The 18,090-nt window shown below is 35.7% G+C and overlaps 1 protein-coding gene across 6 annotated transcripts in view; it reads left to right on the top strand.

Annotated features, from left to right (window-relative positions):
* Positions 1-18,090, top strand: part of tead1b (TEA domain family member 1b) — a 69,009-nt gene that overhangs the window by 12,302 nt on the left and 38,617 nt on the right. For 5 of the 6 annotated variants that reach the window (XM_026268425.1, XM_026268429.1, XM_026268427.1 and 2 more), the window contains exon 3: positions 9,298-9,550. In XM_026268425.1, coding sequence (XP_026124210.1) covers positions 9,403-9,550 — 148 coding nt within the window. In that variant the 5' untranslated portion in view covers positions 9,298-9,402. Of the gene's footprint in view, positions 1-9,297; positions 9,551-18,090 lie in introns of those variants that run through there. The other variant, XM_026268430.1, reaches the window with a different exon arrangement.

Raw genomic sequence — 18,090 nt, 5'->3', positions numbered from 1 at the left:
TATGTGTATTCAAAGGAGTTCACGGTACACATTTATACAGTGCTTGACTAATAACTTGTTCTCTCACACGTGACTCTCTTTGTCTGGTCTTAAATAATCCGAATAATCGGACAATGAAGGCATGTGTTCACTTTAATGACAATGATGAAACGCCCCCACAGACATGTCTAGAGCTCTCCGTGTCACTTCTCATACATTTCCTCTCTTCCATATGTATCCCGAGCTGTGGAGTTGTTATGGGAGAGAATATATAATGGCTTCGAGTTGTGAGGGAGGCATGTTTAGGCACATCCTGGCTCAGATCTGTTGGTGTATTGTCACGCATAATGCAACACAAATGTGCTGACACACTTGAGCACACAAACACAAAAGCTTGTATGTACAGTATGCACACACATATGCATGCATAGAGAGGTATAGAAGTGAATGAGTGTGGATGTCTCTAATGTGTGCAGAAGGTTAACGGTGTTTGGTGTGGTGCCTCGGGCTGATACAGGGAATTACAGTTTGATTGGCAGCCGCCATATAGGAAAATAAAAATAACAGTCCATTCTGTACAATACTGTGGGCTTGTATGATCACAGTCATGGTTATTCATCTCATGCAAGTCTGAAACAAAGGAATACAATTATATTTATTGTGTTGATTCCTAAAATCTGGCAATATGATGATTATAAGAAGCAGTGTTAAAATATCCATAAACCCAGCCAGGCCAGGCCTGATACAGTTCAAGGCAATACGATAATATAGTTCCCGGTAACATACTAATAATCAAAATATCTTTTTTTTTAGATCTGTTGTTTATTCACAGTGATTTTACATACTTCAGCAAGATGAATACAAAACGTAGACATTCACATGAAAGACTATATATTTTTATAAGATAATTTTGAAATATTATTTAGAATATTTTAGTGTGTGATATACTTTTGTTCTGAGAATAAATGTTAGGCCCGAAACAGAATTTGGCTTAAGATATTCAAAAGGATTTTTTTTTTTCTGTAGGTATTGTGGAAGTGTGTGCTCCATGCGACATGCAGGTGCTCACATTGTTTGAGCACAGAGTAGCACTTGTTTCTCCATTATAGTGTAATTTTTAATGAGTCAAAATGGAAAGGCTTCCAGCTACATCCTTTTTCACTCTTGCCAAAATGCATTTGTCAAGGCTTTTTGGCTGTGTGTGGCTGTGAGCTGCTGCACCTAAGGAAATCTCACTTTATCTGCCTTTCTGTAGACATACTTCAAGATGTTTCATTAGGTAAGACCAACATGTTTGCATTTTGGAAGTGAAAGTTCCAAGTCTGTATTAAAAATGTGACAATACCAGTCACATATTTATATGTAGGTCTCACCGTGATGGCTGCATTTGCGAATTAAATGAACATTTTGGTCAAAATGCCATCTTGCTGAGGTATTAATACATCATACACATTTTAAAATAAATATTTATTTATTGTAATATATTTCAATTCACTTGTAGAGTAGAATATATATATATATATATATATATATATATATATATATATATATTTTAAATAAACAGTACAGGGTTTAAATAGTGCAATATTAATTAGTTATTTGCCAAAGCGTTCAAATAATAATCATCAGAAATATTTCCAGGATCAGTATTGGTACATCCTTAATGCAAACGAAAACGCAGAAAAAACAACACCTTTGCAACTAATTTTAATTACAAATTCCAACAGCATTAAGTCTGTATTAAATTAGTAAATCAAATAATTATGCATGCCATGAAGTGAAAACGATGCCAAAAATGTAAGTGAAATACTTGAAGGCTACATGACATTGTTTTCATTTAATTGAATTTTTAAACCTCTTTTTTTTTTTTTTTAATGAAGGAGCTTCTTTAATGGCACAATCATATTTGCTTTGGTTTAGGGTTGTCACGATATTAGATTTTCCATATCACGGTTATTGTGGCCATAAGAATTCACAATTTCGATATATTGTGATATCTATAGAAACCTTGGAGGGAAAAGATATCAGTCAAATTATTTTTTACTTGGAGTTTTTCTTTTTCACCCAACGAACATAAGGATACTGATAAATGCAGGGAACAAGACTCTGTTCTTCATCTTTTTTGAAACTCCAATGAAATAACAAGACAGAAAAATACTGTGAAGTTCAACAGTATGATGAATAAATATTAATGGTAACACCTTTACAATAAGATGTCATTTGTTAACATTAATGTATTTACTAACATGAATGAACAATGAACAATACATTTATTACACAAATTGAGTCATTCATTGTTCATGTTAGTTCACAGTGCATTAATGTTTACAAACACATCTTGTGATTTTAATAATACATAAGTAAATTCTGAAATTAACATGAACTAAGATCAATAAATGCTGTGGAAATATTGTTCATTATTATTTGTTATTTATATATGTTAACTAATGAAATTTACTAATGTTAACTAATGAACCTTACTGAAGAATGACCGCAGATTCGGCGTTAAGTGCATGGCACTGCGACCAACTTAACATTTTACAAGTTTAATTTAGCAATGTGGTCGCTCAGTTTTTCAAGATCAGTTTTAATCATGTAACTATTAATAGATTTGAACAAAGAAATAGTGTTACTATGCACAGGTTGTACTGATTGCAAATACAAAAATAAGATGAGTAAAGAAAACGCGGTACTTATTAATCCTTTACTTCAATATATGAACACAGAAAACGGCTATTAATATAACGTTTCCCATTATATGACTAGTAAAATAATGGCAACTTACTCTGATGAACACGGCTCTCCTATGAATAGCTGCGAGTGCTGTGTCGTCTTTTTGTGTGAGCGGTATCAGCGTTAAGGCACAATACTGTCACCTGGGAGCTGGTGATGGAGTATTTACATGTGGTGTTATCATATTTAAGAGAACTGTTCATTCTAAATATTCTGGTTATCGCTAATAACGGTATATCATCACACACTAATTTAATACGGTATCGATAATTGTTGCGTTGAATATCACAGTTATCTACAATACCGGTATATTGCGACACCCCTACTTTGGTGTCTATCATGAAATTTCACTTGATATTGGTGTCAACAACTCAGATTTTTGTATTGTGACAACATTAGTTTAGATAATATTAAAGGGTTACTTTCAAAAGATCACTTTCATAGCTCTTAATTCTTTTGAAAGCTATGTCTGTTTCTCTTAGGTGTAAATTTAATATGCCCCCTCCTAGAAGTAAAGAAATGGCCCCAGCAAACATTTAACTGATGCTTGTCTCTATTTAGACAAGACATGTAAGAACTGACAGTTTGCTGTGAAATTGTTTCTGAGAGCGCACACAATAAGACAGTGACCTGACAGAGTCGTCTTCCTGTGTTGTTCACTTTTGCAAAATAGCAAGCACATTTTTCCCCCTTTTACATCACTGTAAGACTTGCAAAGGATTTTCTTGGTCCTATCTGTTGAATGACTGCTTCATTATCAATTGCAGGGGAAAAGGCTAAAAGATAAAATCCTACTTTAATCATACTCCCATTTATTGTGCATGTTGAAGTAATCCAATAAAGCAGCGCTCTCGAACTAGGCGGAAATTATCATTATCTTTTAGGCGGCATTGATCTGGGTCTCCCATGAGAGATGTTGTATGAAATAGTGGCAAAGGGTGAATCATTTACGTTGATGTATCGAAGGCTAAATGATCATCGAGGGACTTCAGCCATGTAGTGTGATTAGGCTGTTTTTAGGCTATTGATTTTTTTCTTTAACACTGGTTTTTGTAAATGCATGTTTATTTCAAATTTGATCTGCAACAGCAAACATTGCTTGTTTTTACTTGTAAATGCAAATGTAACATTAAGAAGTTACCGGCCTACAATCCATGGCCTGGTCTCTAACATTTACCCATTCATATGACCCAGTCAAGTGGCAGTGATTCGCTGCATCAGGTCAACTGTTTCTCTTCACTAAAGAGTGTCTGCCTATCCAAAACCAGGTACTACACTTTCCATTACCATCCAAGGCAGAATAACCTCCAATTAATGTAAGTGGAAATGTAAATTCAGAGTAGATCCATTTGGTCTGATGAGAAACCTCAGAGCAGTGAGTGGTTAGAAATTGCCATGGTCTAGTATTATTCTGAACATCCATCTTGTGTAGTTTAAGCTTGGCATTCATCTTGTGCAAATTACACTTTAATTGCTACTTGCACATTTTACTACGAAGGCTTAAATAATCTTTGAAAATATGGTAATTTGCTAAATGTGATATATCATTTAGAACAGACAAATGACTGTGATTTGTCAGTAGGGTTTGTAATATTATAAAAAAATGCTTTACTTCAAATCTTGATCGTCTGTTTTTGAAATTATCTTGAATTTACACCCCAATGTTGTGTTAAATGCATATTATGCAGAACAATTTTCTACAGGTCACCAATTTGCCGTAATGTTGGCTGCTAATGAATATGTGAGGCTTGACTGCAGTATGTGACTTTGTAGCATTGTTACAGGTGCTCATGTTTCCACAAATCCCAGTTTGCTTACTTAGTGTTGCGTAAAAGTGCAGTATGTGCTTTTATTCAGGCATACCTGGCATACATGTTTACTGCCATGTCATTAAATCGAATCTTGTACCGTCAGTCTTGTACCGTTTACAATTCTTTACATGTCATTCTTAACTCCTTGGCTCATACTTGTAAAAAGTGACGAGAAAGGCTGAAGCTGCCATGGCAGTTTCTACAATTATGAACCATGTTCACCCAAAAATGAAAATTCTCTCATTAATTACTCACCCTCATGTCGTTCCAAACCCGCAAGACCTTCATTCATCTTACACAAATTACGATTTTTTTGGATGAAATTTGAGAGCTTTCTGACCCTCCATAGACAGCACCGTAACTACCACATTCAAGAAACATAGTAAAAACATAGGAAGAACATTGTTAAAGTAGTCCAAGTGGTTTACCTTTTATTTAATGAATCTGCGAGAAGAAAATAAATTGTTGAATAAATTCATTATTTTTATTTGTTCGCACACAAAAAAAGTATTCTTGCAGAAAATTAAGGTTGAAGCACTGATGTCACATGGACTATAAAATATTTTGGTCAGACAAAAACTGCACACAGGCTGAATGTAAATCCACTCTCTGACACTAGGTGGCACTTATGGAACAGCAGAATTAAAGCTTTCCCTTAACCTCCGTGGATAAAGCAGAACTGCAATTAAGAACACTATTTTTTGTGATTATGTGGGCTATTATATGGAACAAAGATGAAACTAAAATGTCATTGAATCTTTTCTGAAGAGGTACATTCATATAATTAATTAATTCATATTCATTTGTATAATTACCTATATATATAGCGGTAATTAAAATTTCATGTTTTCACTCCGAATGTGCTATTCACACGTGATACTGTTATTTAAACTTTAATTTATGCTTTATAGTCTTTTTACTTATCCTGAGTTAATTAAATTGCAGTAATCGAATAGTGTTTTAATGATAATTAAAGGGGTCATGAAATGAGAAACCAAATTTGCCTTGATCTTTTGGAATATAAGAGGTCTTTGTACCATTAAAACGTCCTGCAAGTTTCATAGCTTAAGACGTCCTCCCCATTATAAACGAGCCATTTATTTAATCAAGCTCTAAATACAGCTCGTTCTGGATCCATGGTAAGAAGTGATGTCACGGTGCGAAGTGACGTTCCAACCATTTGCATATGACCGCCTCCAGCACAAGACAACTATGCTCATTTCGGATCGTTGTCGCGCCGTGCGCCTCACAAGTGTCGTAGCAAAGTGTCGTAGCAAAGGTATTATTTATATAATCCTAACCTGTGTCATCATAATTATATTTATAAGAAGCTTAAAAGCTTTATTGCCTAAAAAGAAGTATTTATAGTCCATATTTTTATAATACTGCAATTACAATTGATAGAATAAAACTTTACATTGTATTTTCTAACGTTCTAACAAACAGAGCAGTTCTCACCTATTTATGTAGAATTGTCATTTAAGGGTATTTACAATATTACTTTTAATCACTGGCTAATATAAACACATTTGTATAAGAGAATCTTGAAAATATGTCGCCTTTAGTAGGCCTACATGTAATAAAAGATTAAAAATGTTGCCTTATCAATGCTGCATCTTCAAATATGACCTGTGCATGCATTTTTGTCCGCAGTACACCCTTTCATTTAATTGAAATTAGGTAAATAATGTTAAACTGTTAGCATATTAAGCTATAGAATAATTATGCAACAATAATCCGTTTTCAAGTGTCTCGGGTTACAATTTTTTTATTAATTCAAAATAGTTTCACTTTCCATGTGGACACGGGCTGATCCAGTCTTCGTTGTTGTGGTGATGGTTCATTTTCCTCTGATTCCTCATCTGATTCCGGCTCAAACATATAAGGTTTTATCATTGCAAGAGCCATCGCTTCGAATGCATCACCTGCTACTAAACAGTTACGCTCATTCAGCAAATGTTCCATCAAATGTCGTTAGCCAATCATAACAGTGGGTGTTAACACTGAACTCTTAAAGGGGAAACAACCCAAAAACAGACTGTTTGAATCAAAGGATGAGAAACAGGGTGGGAAAATGTCATAATTCACTACATTTTAAAAGTTTTTTTTTTTTTAACTATAGTAATACTATAATTGCACCTAGGGGACCATAATAATAAAATAAAAAAACCCATGTCATGACCCCTTTCAAATAAGAAACGTTAATATTTACCGTGGGGAATTTAATCATGATTTATCAACAAACCGTTAATCATTCCTTCTTTACAACTTTATTATTAATATTTTTTTTTTTTTTACAGAGTAAAAACTTACTATGGTCTAGCTAACGCTTAACTAAATCTAACTGTTGAAGTTGTATAGTTCATGTCACTTTGAAACCACACCCTTTTGTCGCTAGTATTTTTCTATAGGGAAGTCAAACTCCATCAGGTGAAACGGACGTGTTAAGACATTGGCCTTAGCTCCCTCTCTCAACTAGGCCACGCTTGGCCGAGGGACCAATGGCAGCCATTTTTCAAGAAGATTTTCTGTTAGCAAATGGGAGCCAGCACTGCAAGGATAGCTGAAGTAAACATGTTTATCTACACTGAGCTTCTGAGCGTTCCCCTTAAACTGGCCATCTTTAAACAGTTTGTATATCTGACAGTGGGGGGAGAAAGCGGTTCCAGGATGAGGTACTGCACTGAACAACCACATTATGTTTGCAGCAGCGCTGGAAGTGATTACCAGTGTAGTTCATTATTCAGTTAGGTTGGAGGGGGGGAGAGCATGAAGGCCCAAACCATTTAGTGGTCAGAAAGGGGAGGCTTTTTTCCTCTCTCATCAGTCTGTGAGTCTGTTCTGCAGTGTCAGCATTCAGCACACAAACACGGAATTCAGTAAAAGCTCCCTCCACTCTCCCAGAGCGTTTTTCCCCCTTTTTTTTCCAACAGCCTGCTCCCTTCCCCCTCGTGAACTGACATTCTAGAAGAAACATATGCTGCTAGTCCCACATCACAACAGCTTGTGCTGGCTGAATGGAAGCAGGCACGGAGAGAGGAAGCTGTCGGGAGGGTGGGGGAAGAGATGGGGTGGCACACGGAGTAATGGGGAAAGTCTCTAAGAATGAAAGTCCTCGGAGGTGTTGTGTGTTGGACATCCTTGTTGGTTTTTGTGAAACTGGGTATAGAATAAAGAAAGATTCAGGAGGAAATTGCATTCTTATGGTTTATGACCCCAGTTTATGGGGATATTTGGATTAGTTGCCAAAACTCTGCTGGTAACCGGAAAATTGCTGGTTCAAGCCTTCTTAAGTCAACATTATATAACAAACAAACAAACAAAAAACATGATATTTAGTATCTTTAATAGTTTTTTTCGGTTTTCATTTTAATTTTAGTTTTGTAATTTTTTAAAATATGTCTATATAATGTATTTTTTTATTTTTATTTTAGTTTGTTACTTTAGATTTAAAATGAGAAATTTTGCTTTGGCAGCTAGTTGAAAAATTATTTTAAGTAAATAAAAATAATTTTTTGTTGTATTTATGTTCATGTTCATTTTATTTCAAGTAATTTTATAATGGTTTTAGTTTACAATCACTATAATAACTCTGCTTAATGGTTCATATGATATATACAGGGGTGCACATAATTTTTTCAGCCTGGTTCTCATAAGAGAGTATACTGCATATAGTGTGACCCATTAAATGCAACTATAAAAAAATTAATTAATAATAGTTATAATATTATTAAACTTTACTTATTTAGTTTAAAAGAAAAAAAAAATAGTAAATAAACTAAATAATAGTGTGTGATAATATTATTAAAAATAAAAAGCAGTCCTAGTATTAAATACAAATGCATTTATTTTATAGTAAATAAACGTAAAAATAAAATGCTACTATTTACTACTACTTTGTTTGCTTCTTTAGGAAGAATCGCTTTATGTATTCCCAATTTTAAGTATTGTAAATGTATTGTTAAATAAATAAACAAAAGCATTTTCATCATATTCAAACTTTTATTTTGGCGGGTTGCTGGCAAGTAAGTATACGTGCTTCCGGATTAAGCGCTGCTGATTAAAGAGCGTCAGTGGATGAATGTCATAGTTTTGTATTGTGCTTTGAAACCGTTGGCATAGCCTAGATTTATGCTTTCAGGTTGAAAATAAAACTTATATAGTACAGTTTGTGATCTAAAATGGTAATTGTGCATTAACAGCTGTCAACCGCAACTCGAGACCAGGCAGCTGGGGTTGATATTGTTCTCCTTTCGTCAGAGGAGTTTTATGGTTTCTATGCAATTTTTTTGAGATGTCAGGTGGTTTAAGGATATGTTTGAAGGTTAAACCTTCTAGTCAGAAACCTAATTTCCTCAGGCAATTGGATATCAGTTACAAGAAGCATGTCTTCAAAATTCATAAAATCATAATTCTCCATATGAAAAACTGCACTATATTCATGTCAGTATTCCCATCTTTTTAACGAAATGCAAGCAAATTCAATTTAACAGTACTATGCAATGTGTAATTTTTACAATGTTAAAATACTTTCTCTAATGCCAGTTTAATGTGCAGAGACAACTATGAAAAAGCCATTCACTGAATTCACCAAAGAGGGCAACCTCTTTAAAACTTAGCTCTATTTTTATGAATGGTTGGAAATGTTTTGGCTCAACCAGTGGCATGAACTGAAAATGATCCTACCACCGAACAACTGCATCACCTGATATCTCAGTGACAGACATCTGTTCTGGAGTGTAACCACAACTCTGTCTTTGTTTGTCACTTTCAGGATTCACCCTAGTCTGCTCCAGGCTTCGGCTTGGAGGTCCCAACCGCCGCCATTGATCCCAGCAGCTGGAGTGGCAGTGAAAGCTCTGCCGAGGATATTGAGAGGATGAGCGACTCAGCAGACAAGCCCATTGACAACGATGCAGAGGGGGTGTGGAGTCCTGACATAGAGCAGAGCTTTCAGGAGGCACTGGCCATCTACCCGCCCTGTGGACGCCGCAAAATTATCCTCTCGGATGAGGGCAAGATGTATGGTAAGAATTCAGTGGCTCTTCCAAACAGGATATGGCCAAAATCTGTTTTTCTGTTTCTTTGGAAACACATTCGACAGCAGTGAGAAAAATGAAAGGTGTTAATTTTGGTTTAGCTCAGTTGACAAATTATAAAATGGCAAATAATAAAAGTGCTAAATCTCTTTAATGCTCATATGAGGTTTTGTCCTAAGAACGACCATTGATCATGACAATTGGACACTTAGGATCACTTGGTTTCCAATTTTTGCTGCACTGGGCAGGCCCCCAGACATAGTGACATCTAGTTGGTCCAAATTCTTGCTCAATGCCTGTTTGGTAAATCAACAGGAAATCAATATTGACCCGGTTTCGTAATACATGTTCAGGTCATAAAAAAAAAAAAAAAGTATTTTAAATACACTGTTCCTGTAGCTCAAGTTGTAGAGCATTGCACTATCAAGCGCAAGGTTGGGGGTTTGATTACCCGGGAACACATGATAGGTAAAAATTGATAGCCTGAATGCACTGTAAGTCGCTTTGCATAAAAGCATCTGCTAAATGCATACATTTAATTTAAAATAAATATTAGTATTATAATTTTATAGTAATCTAAAATTATTATTATTATTATTATTATTATTATTATTATTATTATTATATTTATTTTTTTTATTTTGCAGTTAAGTAATTATTATTATTATTTAACCATATAGATATAATCACAAAGGTATGGCCAAATTGTTCCCTACAAACAAGCATAGCAAATCCGAATTGTTTAAAATCAAATTTTAAATAGCAATTGTAATTTTTATGTAATTTTTTTCAAAAAATCTGCCTGTGTTTTGCAGAACTAACGATTGGGATATTGTTAGAATAAAATAGACTTTATACTATTAGAGTTTAGATATTTAATAGTGTCACATTTTAACACCATAAATTAATGCATGCATTGTTTCCTTTGTAATCTTTTCTTCAAATTGTAGTAAAATGTCACCAAACATTATTATTTTTCCCTCCTTCATCCACCTGACCACTTTTTAAGAACCAATACATTACAGGTTGAAAAAGTTTGATACTAGATTTTTCCAGTGTCACATTTCATTATTAAAATAAAATGGATTGTGAACACTGTTTTCGTGGTAAGTATGTTGAAATACTTCATTTTTACCGTGGACAGAGTTATAACTTGTTGCTGGTAACTTGCCACTTTGCATCTGTTTAAAAGACCTGTTGTCAATGTAAAACAACAAAGTAACAACACGAATCCCCTACGATGTAGCCTCGGTGTTCAGGGCTCTTGGATTGTCCCAGAGCTGATCGCTGGAGGTGAGAAGTGAAACGGAGGGCTCTGAGGAATCACATGAGAGTGAAGTGGTGGGGAAGATGAGAGCCATTGTCAATCAGACATCTCTGAAGTCTTGGCGGGCCTCTGCAGCAGGGTAGTGGGAGTGTAAGTAAAGCAGCATGAACTATTAGTCAGGAGCAGATGGTACTGCGGCTGTCACCAGCTGTGCCACCCCCTCCTCCTCCTCTCCTGCTCCTGCCGTCCTTCCCCTTTCCTCCATTCCAGGCTGGATGATGTCATGGAAAGAGGGAATATTTTCTTTCCGCGGTGTTGGAGTCCCTCACAGCTTGTCAGTGTCAAGTGAAAGCAGAAGGCCCTCAGGGCATTCGTTTGCAGCTGTCATGTGACCCCTCCGGCCAAATCAAATGTAAAGTTTAGGAGTGGCAGCAAAGCCTCTCATTTGCCATTACAAAAAGTGTTTCAGCCACACGGTCACCGAAACACCCTACACAGCCTCTGCTCTCAAACTCGCTCTCATTCACTCCCTCTGTTCAGGGTTAAAGTCTGAAAATAGGTTTGGCTGACCAGTTTTAAATTATCAAGTCCAAGTGCAAGATTCAGCAGTGCTCAGACTGATATAAAGAGGGTTTATTTTGTGGTTTTCTTCATAAGTTCATGCAGAAACTACAACTTTAAGCCAGAGTTCACAACAAATAGTTTGCAAAATTAAAAAGTTTTCTGTCTTTTAAGATTTTCATTGAATTATTTTGCTCTCAAAGGCCCTTACTGTAAAAACAGTTATTGTGAAATATTGTGACTAATTTAAAATGCCTGGTTTCTGCTTTTATTTTATTTTATTTCTGTGATGATGGCAAATCTGTATTACCCTTCAGGAATCATTCTAATATGCTGATTTAATTCTTAAGAAGTTTTTTTCTGCTTATTGATAAAACATGTTTTTGTTGCTTAATATTTTTAGGAGTATAAAAACAGTATTCACGTATTTGATCATTTAAATAATTAAAATATATCGGATATAAAGGTTTTTTTTCCATTAGCAGATTTGTCACTGCTTTTAGCATAAACCATATGATTAAAATGTATTTCTTCAAGGTTTATGCTTGAAACTCTTAATGAAACTTCAAACATTTACATTTCCAGTTTTAAATGCATGTATTTTTGGTGAAGAAACAAAAAACGGATTAAGAACAGGAGTAGGTAGCACAAACCATCCTGAATTTTATATTACCATTTACTGTATATTATTTGTACAGAAGAAGTAACATGTAGTGGTCGACCGATATATTGCCAAGAGCGATATATCGGCTGATATTTGTCATATTTCAAATATCGGCATTGGCTAATAAGTTTTTCTTCCTGGCCAATGTTTTTGAGGCAGGACTTTTATTTTGACAGCATTTAGAGTGGCAGCGCACAGAGCGCAGTATGATTCCTACTGTACCCAAACTTCCCAGAATTCTAAGTGCCCTATTGGTTACAGTGTTTACTTTCTTTTAAATAATGTTTTACTAAATAATTACTTATTTGTGGAAAATACTTTGTCATCTAAAGCATGTTTATTTTAAACATTTATTTTTAATCCATTGTCAGATCATTTCATTGATATATCGGTTGACCACTAGTAATATGTGAGCCAATATAGATCAAACAGAAAGTCTTAATGATAAACTCTCCTGACAGCATAACCAGTAGAGAGCTAGTGTGCAGTGCTGGGGATGCTGGCAGAACCTGATTTTACCAAGTGAGACATGTTCCTGGGACAACATCGTTGTTGACCCTGGAACAACATTGTGATGAACCAATCAGATTTGAAGAACCAGTTTATAGATTTTGTGAAGTTTATGCTTAAAATCAGTGTTTGGTGCTTTTACATCAGTGTCATTCATCTATCATTTCCTCTGATTTTAGGGATTACTCATGGTTAAGGTTAGGTTTAGGTGTAGGGATATGGTTAAGAATATATTTTTGGAGTAAAATGTTGTTCCAGGGTCAACAAAATATGTTGACCTAGGAACACATCGAACTTGGCAAAATCAGGACGTGCGGGGATGCTGACCTGTCTGAGAGTGCAAAGATTGACCAGAGGTCAGCTTTGGCAGCTGTTCAGGGTGTCCGGTTACATATTTACTCAACAGCGATGTCCATCATATCTTCAGGAGTAATGTTTCTCAGTCATCCAGACCACAGGCAGAGACATCAAGAAAGCTGCACAGTGTTATGAGCCACATTGTTACACATGCAATGCATATTACAAGCAGATGATCGCATACTGTAGACAAATCAGATATGGGACAAATCACTGCCAGCAAAGTTTAGACTTGTTGCTATAAAAGCATATTGATTCCGTTATTCCTGAAATGCAGACCCCATGATTTATTTGGAAGATTTTGGCTTGTGCTCATAACAGAGCAAATAGGAGGCTGTATGTGTCAATCAGGGTGAGGATAGAGAGAAAGACTGCAGTCGGATGTCCTAATTCAGCATAAAATAGCAAATGGTTCCTGCAGACAGGAACTGGCTCTAGAAAAGTATGTAAAATTCTGCTTAAGCCAAAGAGACAGTCTGGATAGGAGGCCTTCCCTTCATCCTTCACCATTTCCTTGCAAAGTAATACAAAATATGTTTAAAGGGATAGTTCACTCAAAAATGCAAATTCTGTCATTGATTACTCACCTTCATGTCGTTCCAAATCCATGAGACCTTCATTCATATTCAGAACACTAATTCATTTGAAACCCGAATAAATCCAAAGCTTTTTCCGAAGCTATGAGAATCATTGAATAAAGTCATTATTTTTGTTTTCGAGAATATATTCCCGTAGCTTTATAAAATCATATGTACTATTTTACAGATGTCCTTACTCTGTTTCTCGGCCTGGAAACATTTCAGTTAATTTGCTGTCAATGGAGGGTCAGAAAGCTCTCGGATTTAATAATTAAAAAAAAAAAAAAAATTGTACTCTGAAGATGAACTAAGGCCTTATAGGTTTGTATCGACATGAGGGTGAATAATTAGTGACAGGATTAAAATTTTTGTGTGAACTATCCCTTTAAGACAAAACATGAAAGAGTATATAGTTTGTTATAATTTGTAGTAGTCATCCGATATATCGACAGTTGGCAAAATCAAAAACACAGATATGTTGCATAGGGTTGTGTATCGATTGGGTGTTATTCGATACCGATGCCATTTCGATACTTTTAAAATGTTTCCGGTGCCTAAACGGTGCCTGAACCGATACTTCTATAAAAATAAGTAAATAAATACAATAATAAAAAAAAAAAAACTAAAACAGATAACATTAAAGAACATTTAAAGTTTTTAAAATAAATCCATAGCTTTCACACACTCATTGGATGCTGTCATTTCATAAGCTTCCCTAACTCTAAGGCTAATAAATGTATTTCATAATCTGGGTAATTATTTAATAGAAAACCACACATAATGTTTCTACTGTATCTCTGTCAATCACTCTGATATTTAGTTAAAATGATTGCTGTCTGACACTGTCTTTAATCAGTTCTGTGAATGACTGTATGCTCATTCTTTACAAAGTAACTACAATGTCGTTTGTAAAGTACAGTCTTAGGCACAGTAGTATTTTCACCCCGAAAAAGAGTTTTAAGCCATTTATTTATATCTTTTGCTGTTGTGTGTCAGTAGGAAATACCAGTTTACATTTCTAAACATTCATTTTGCCATAAATTTAAATAATAATCTAGTGAGATTGTTGAATGCACATGCATTCTGACAACAGACTGCCTAAGACTTATAGTATGCATAAAGTACGTATAATTAAATTAAGTATTTTTAAATAAGCCTAAATAACCGATTTTCGCTGGAGGAAACAGCTGTAGTGTGATGAGCGGAAACGGAGCAAAAACTTTACAGTATATGAAAAACCGACTGCTACCTCGTGACCTTTTGTAAACTGTATTTATGACAAAGAACCGCACAGAAATGGATATTCTAACAATCTATCGAAAACACACACCTTGTGTCCACTGTTTTGAGTCTGCTCGCACTGCTCCAACGCGGTCTGCGGATTGAAGAGCGCGCTAAAAGACGGGGAGGAGACCGGTCTGATGCCGTTTTCATATGACATTTAAGCGGACCGACTCTGAGGCGATCGCAAATTTGTGTACTTTATCAAGCCCCGCTAAAAAAGCCTAGCGATGCCCTTGCTTCTTGTGTAAATTTTGAGAACCAAGACAAATATTTCAATCAATCGCTCAGGCATTTAAGAGGCACCGAAATCTGTGTGCTGATCCGGTTCTGTGCATACCGGTTCCATAAGTACAGGTGCCATATCATTTAAATGCTTGCATTAGATACGTTGCTTTGGATTATGTCTCAGCACTTTTCAGATGATGAAAAAACATGACTCATATTCCAGAAAATATGGTACGTGTATGTTTTGTCATTATAAACTTTTTTTCTAATCTAGGTGAGCATTGTATCTAGAGTAGAGCTCTGAAAGGCAGTGTTTTGCTTTTTACAAAGTTTGGCGGGACACTGAAAGCAGCAGATTGAGGGTTGTCTTCTCTTTGAGCACAGAGTTGTTGTATAGTCTCGTCTTTCAGCTCTGCAGCTGTCACTGGGTCCTAGTGCCAAAGCCATCACACCGTGAACTGTGACCCACACACTCACTCAACCTTTAACAAGGGCCATTACAACTGTCAAAACAAGAGGGTGTGTTTGTCAGTGGGGTTCCGGGACAAATTAGAGAAACAGACTTGATTGGCATTTTTGGTGTATTGAATATGGTTAATGGGCCATTTTTCTTTACAGGTTATTTTGACTCTTGGGTTGTTGTGCATGTTTGTTGTGGTCATTATACAAAATAGGCATAATAGGCTTTACCCTTGAAATCAAGGAATTTGATAAACTGAAATTAATTTGTTGTCATTCTGCAAACACCTAATAAAACTAATAAATACTTTAAAGTTATTTTACATTAGTGCCTAACTGCATTAAACTAACATCATTTTCTGACCTTTCTGTCAACATTCCTTTGTGAAACTGGTACTTAATCCATAAATTATATTGTTTGTTAGTCTGACATGCATTGCTTTTTGATGAAGTTTCTCTTGAGGTTTTGTGACTTTTCTCATTTAGGGTCTTGAACATCCCTGCAAAGTGTTGACACACAATGTGTTGTGGAATGTATGAAATTTATATTACACCTACACTTACATTACACTTTTTAAAATCTATTTATTTATTTTTTTGCAATGTGTGAAGTAGTAATTGTTAAAAGTTTACCATTTTAAATAGATTTGTCTTTTATTGTTTCACATTTGGTTAGGGTTAGGGATAAGTTGTGTTGATGTCAGTTTGACCCCCCTCTATAAATACCTTTGAACCCAAAATTTGAACTTAAAGCCAATCCAGGCTGGTTTATGTTAGGGCTGGTTATTAGTTAGTTATGTTAGTTAATTGACCCAAAGGAAGCCTTGCTACCTAAGTTTGTTTAAAGACTGCACTGTAAAAAAAAAAAAAATATGTGGGATGCAAGCGGTACAGAGTGAAAAAATACTATAGAACCCATTATAAACAGTGAAACTGTATTGACATGACACAACAAATCCCCGACAGTAAGCAACTGGCAAGCAGTTTTCAAATGTTAGAAAGTTAGCACAGTTAAGCATTCTCAGGGGAGTTGCATGTATACAGTTTTGTTCAAAATAATAGCAGTACAATGTGACTAACCAGAATAATCAAGGTTTTTCGTATATTTTTTTATTGCTACGTGGCAAACAAGTTACCAGTAGGTTCAGTAGATTCTCAGAAAACAATTGAGACCCAGCATTCATGATATGCACGCTCTTAAGGCTGTGCAATTGGGCAATTAGTTGAATTAGTTGAAAGGGAAGTGTTCAAAAAAATAGCAGTGTGGCATTCAATCACTGAGGTCATCAATTTTGTGAAGAAACAGGTGTGAATCAGGTGGCCCCTATTTAAGGATGAAGCCAACACTTGTTGAACATGCATTTGAAAGCTGAGGAAAATGGGTCGTTCAAGACATTGTTCAGAAGAACAGCGTACTTTGATTAAAAAGTTGATTAGAGAGGGGAAAACCTATAAAGAGGTGCAAAAAATGATAGGCTGTTCAGCTAAAATGATCTCCAATGCCTTAAAATGGAGAGCAAAACCAGAGAGACGTGGAAGAAAACGGAAGACAACCATCAAAATGGATAGAAGAATAACCAGAATGGCAAAGGCTCAGCCAATGATCACCTCCAGGATGATCAAAGACAGTCTGGAGTTACCTGTAAGTACTGTGACAGTTAGAAGACGTCTGTGTGAAGCTAATCTATTTTCAAGAATCCCCCGCAAAGTCCCTCTGTTAAAAAAAAGGCATGTGCAGAAGAGGTTACAATTTGCCAAAGAACACATCAACTGGCCTAAAGAGAAATGGAGGAACATTTTGTGGACTGATGAGAGTAAAATTGTTCTTTTTGGGTCCAAGGGCCACAGGCAGTTTGTGAGACGACCCCCAAACTCTGAATTCAAGCCACAGTACACAGTGAAGACAGTGAAGCATGGAGGTGCAAGCATCATGATATGGGCATGTTTCTCCTACTATGGTGTTGGGCCTATTTATCGCATACCAGGGATCATGGATCAGTTTGCATATGTTAAAATACTTGAAGAGGTCATGTTGCCCTATGCTGAAGAGGACATGCCCTTGAAATGGTTGTTTCAACAAGACAATGACCCAAAACACACTAGTAAACGGGCAAAGTCTTGGTTCCAAACCAACAAAATTAATGTTATGGAGTGGCCAGCCCAATCTCCAGACCTTAATCCAATTGAGAACTTGTGGGGTGATATCAAAAATGCTGTTTCTGAAGCAAAACCAAGAAATGTGATTGAATTGTGGAATGTTGTTAAAGAATCATGGAGTGGAATAACAGCTGAGAGGTGCCACAAGTTGGTTGACTCCATGCCACACAGATGTCAAGCAGTTTTAAAAAACTGTGGTCATACAACTAAATATTAGTTTAGTGATTCACAGGATTGCTAAATCCCAGAAAAAAAAATGTTTGTACAAAATAGTTTTGAGTTTGTACAGTCAAAGGTAGACACTGCTATTTTTTTGAACACACCCCTTTCAACTAATTGCCCAATTGCACAGCCTTAAGAGCGTGCATATCATGAATGCTGGGTCTTGTTTGTTTTCTGACAATCTACTGAACCTACTGGTAACTTGTTTGCCACGTAGCAATAAAAAATATACTAAAGACCTTGA

The sequence above is a fragment of the Carassius auratus genome, chromosome 7 (genome assembly GCF_003368295.1).
Source record: "Carassius auratus strain Wakin chromosome 7, ASM336829v1, whole genome shotgun sequence".
Taxonomy (NCBI): Eukaryota; Metazoa; Chordata; class Actinopteri; order Cypriniformes; family Cyprinidae; genus Carassius; species Carassius auratus.
Note: the sequence above shows the minus strand (reverse complement) of the source record. Positions and strands in the feature narration are given on the sequence as shown.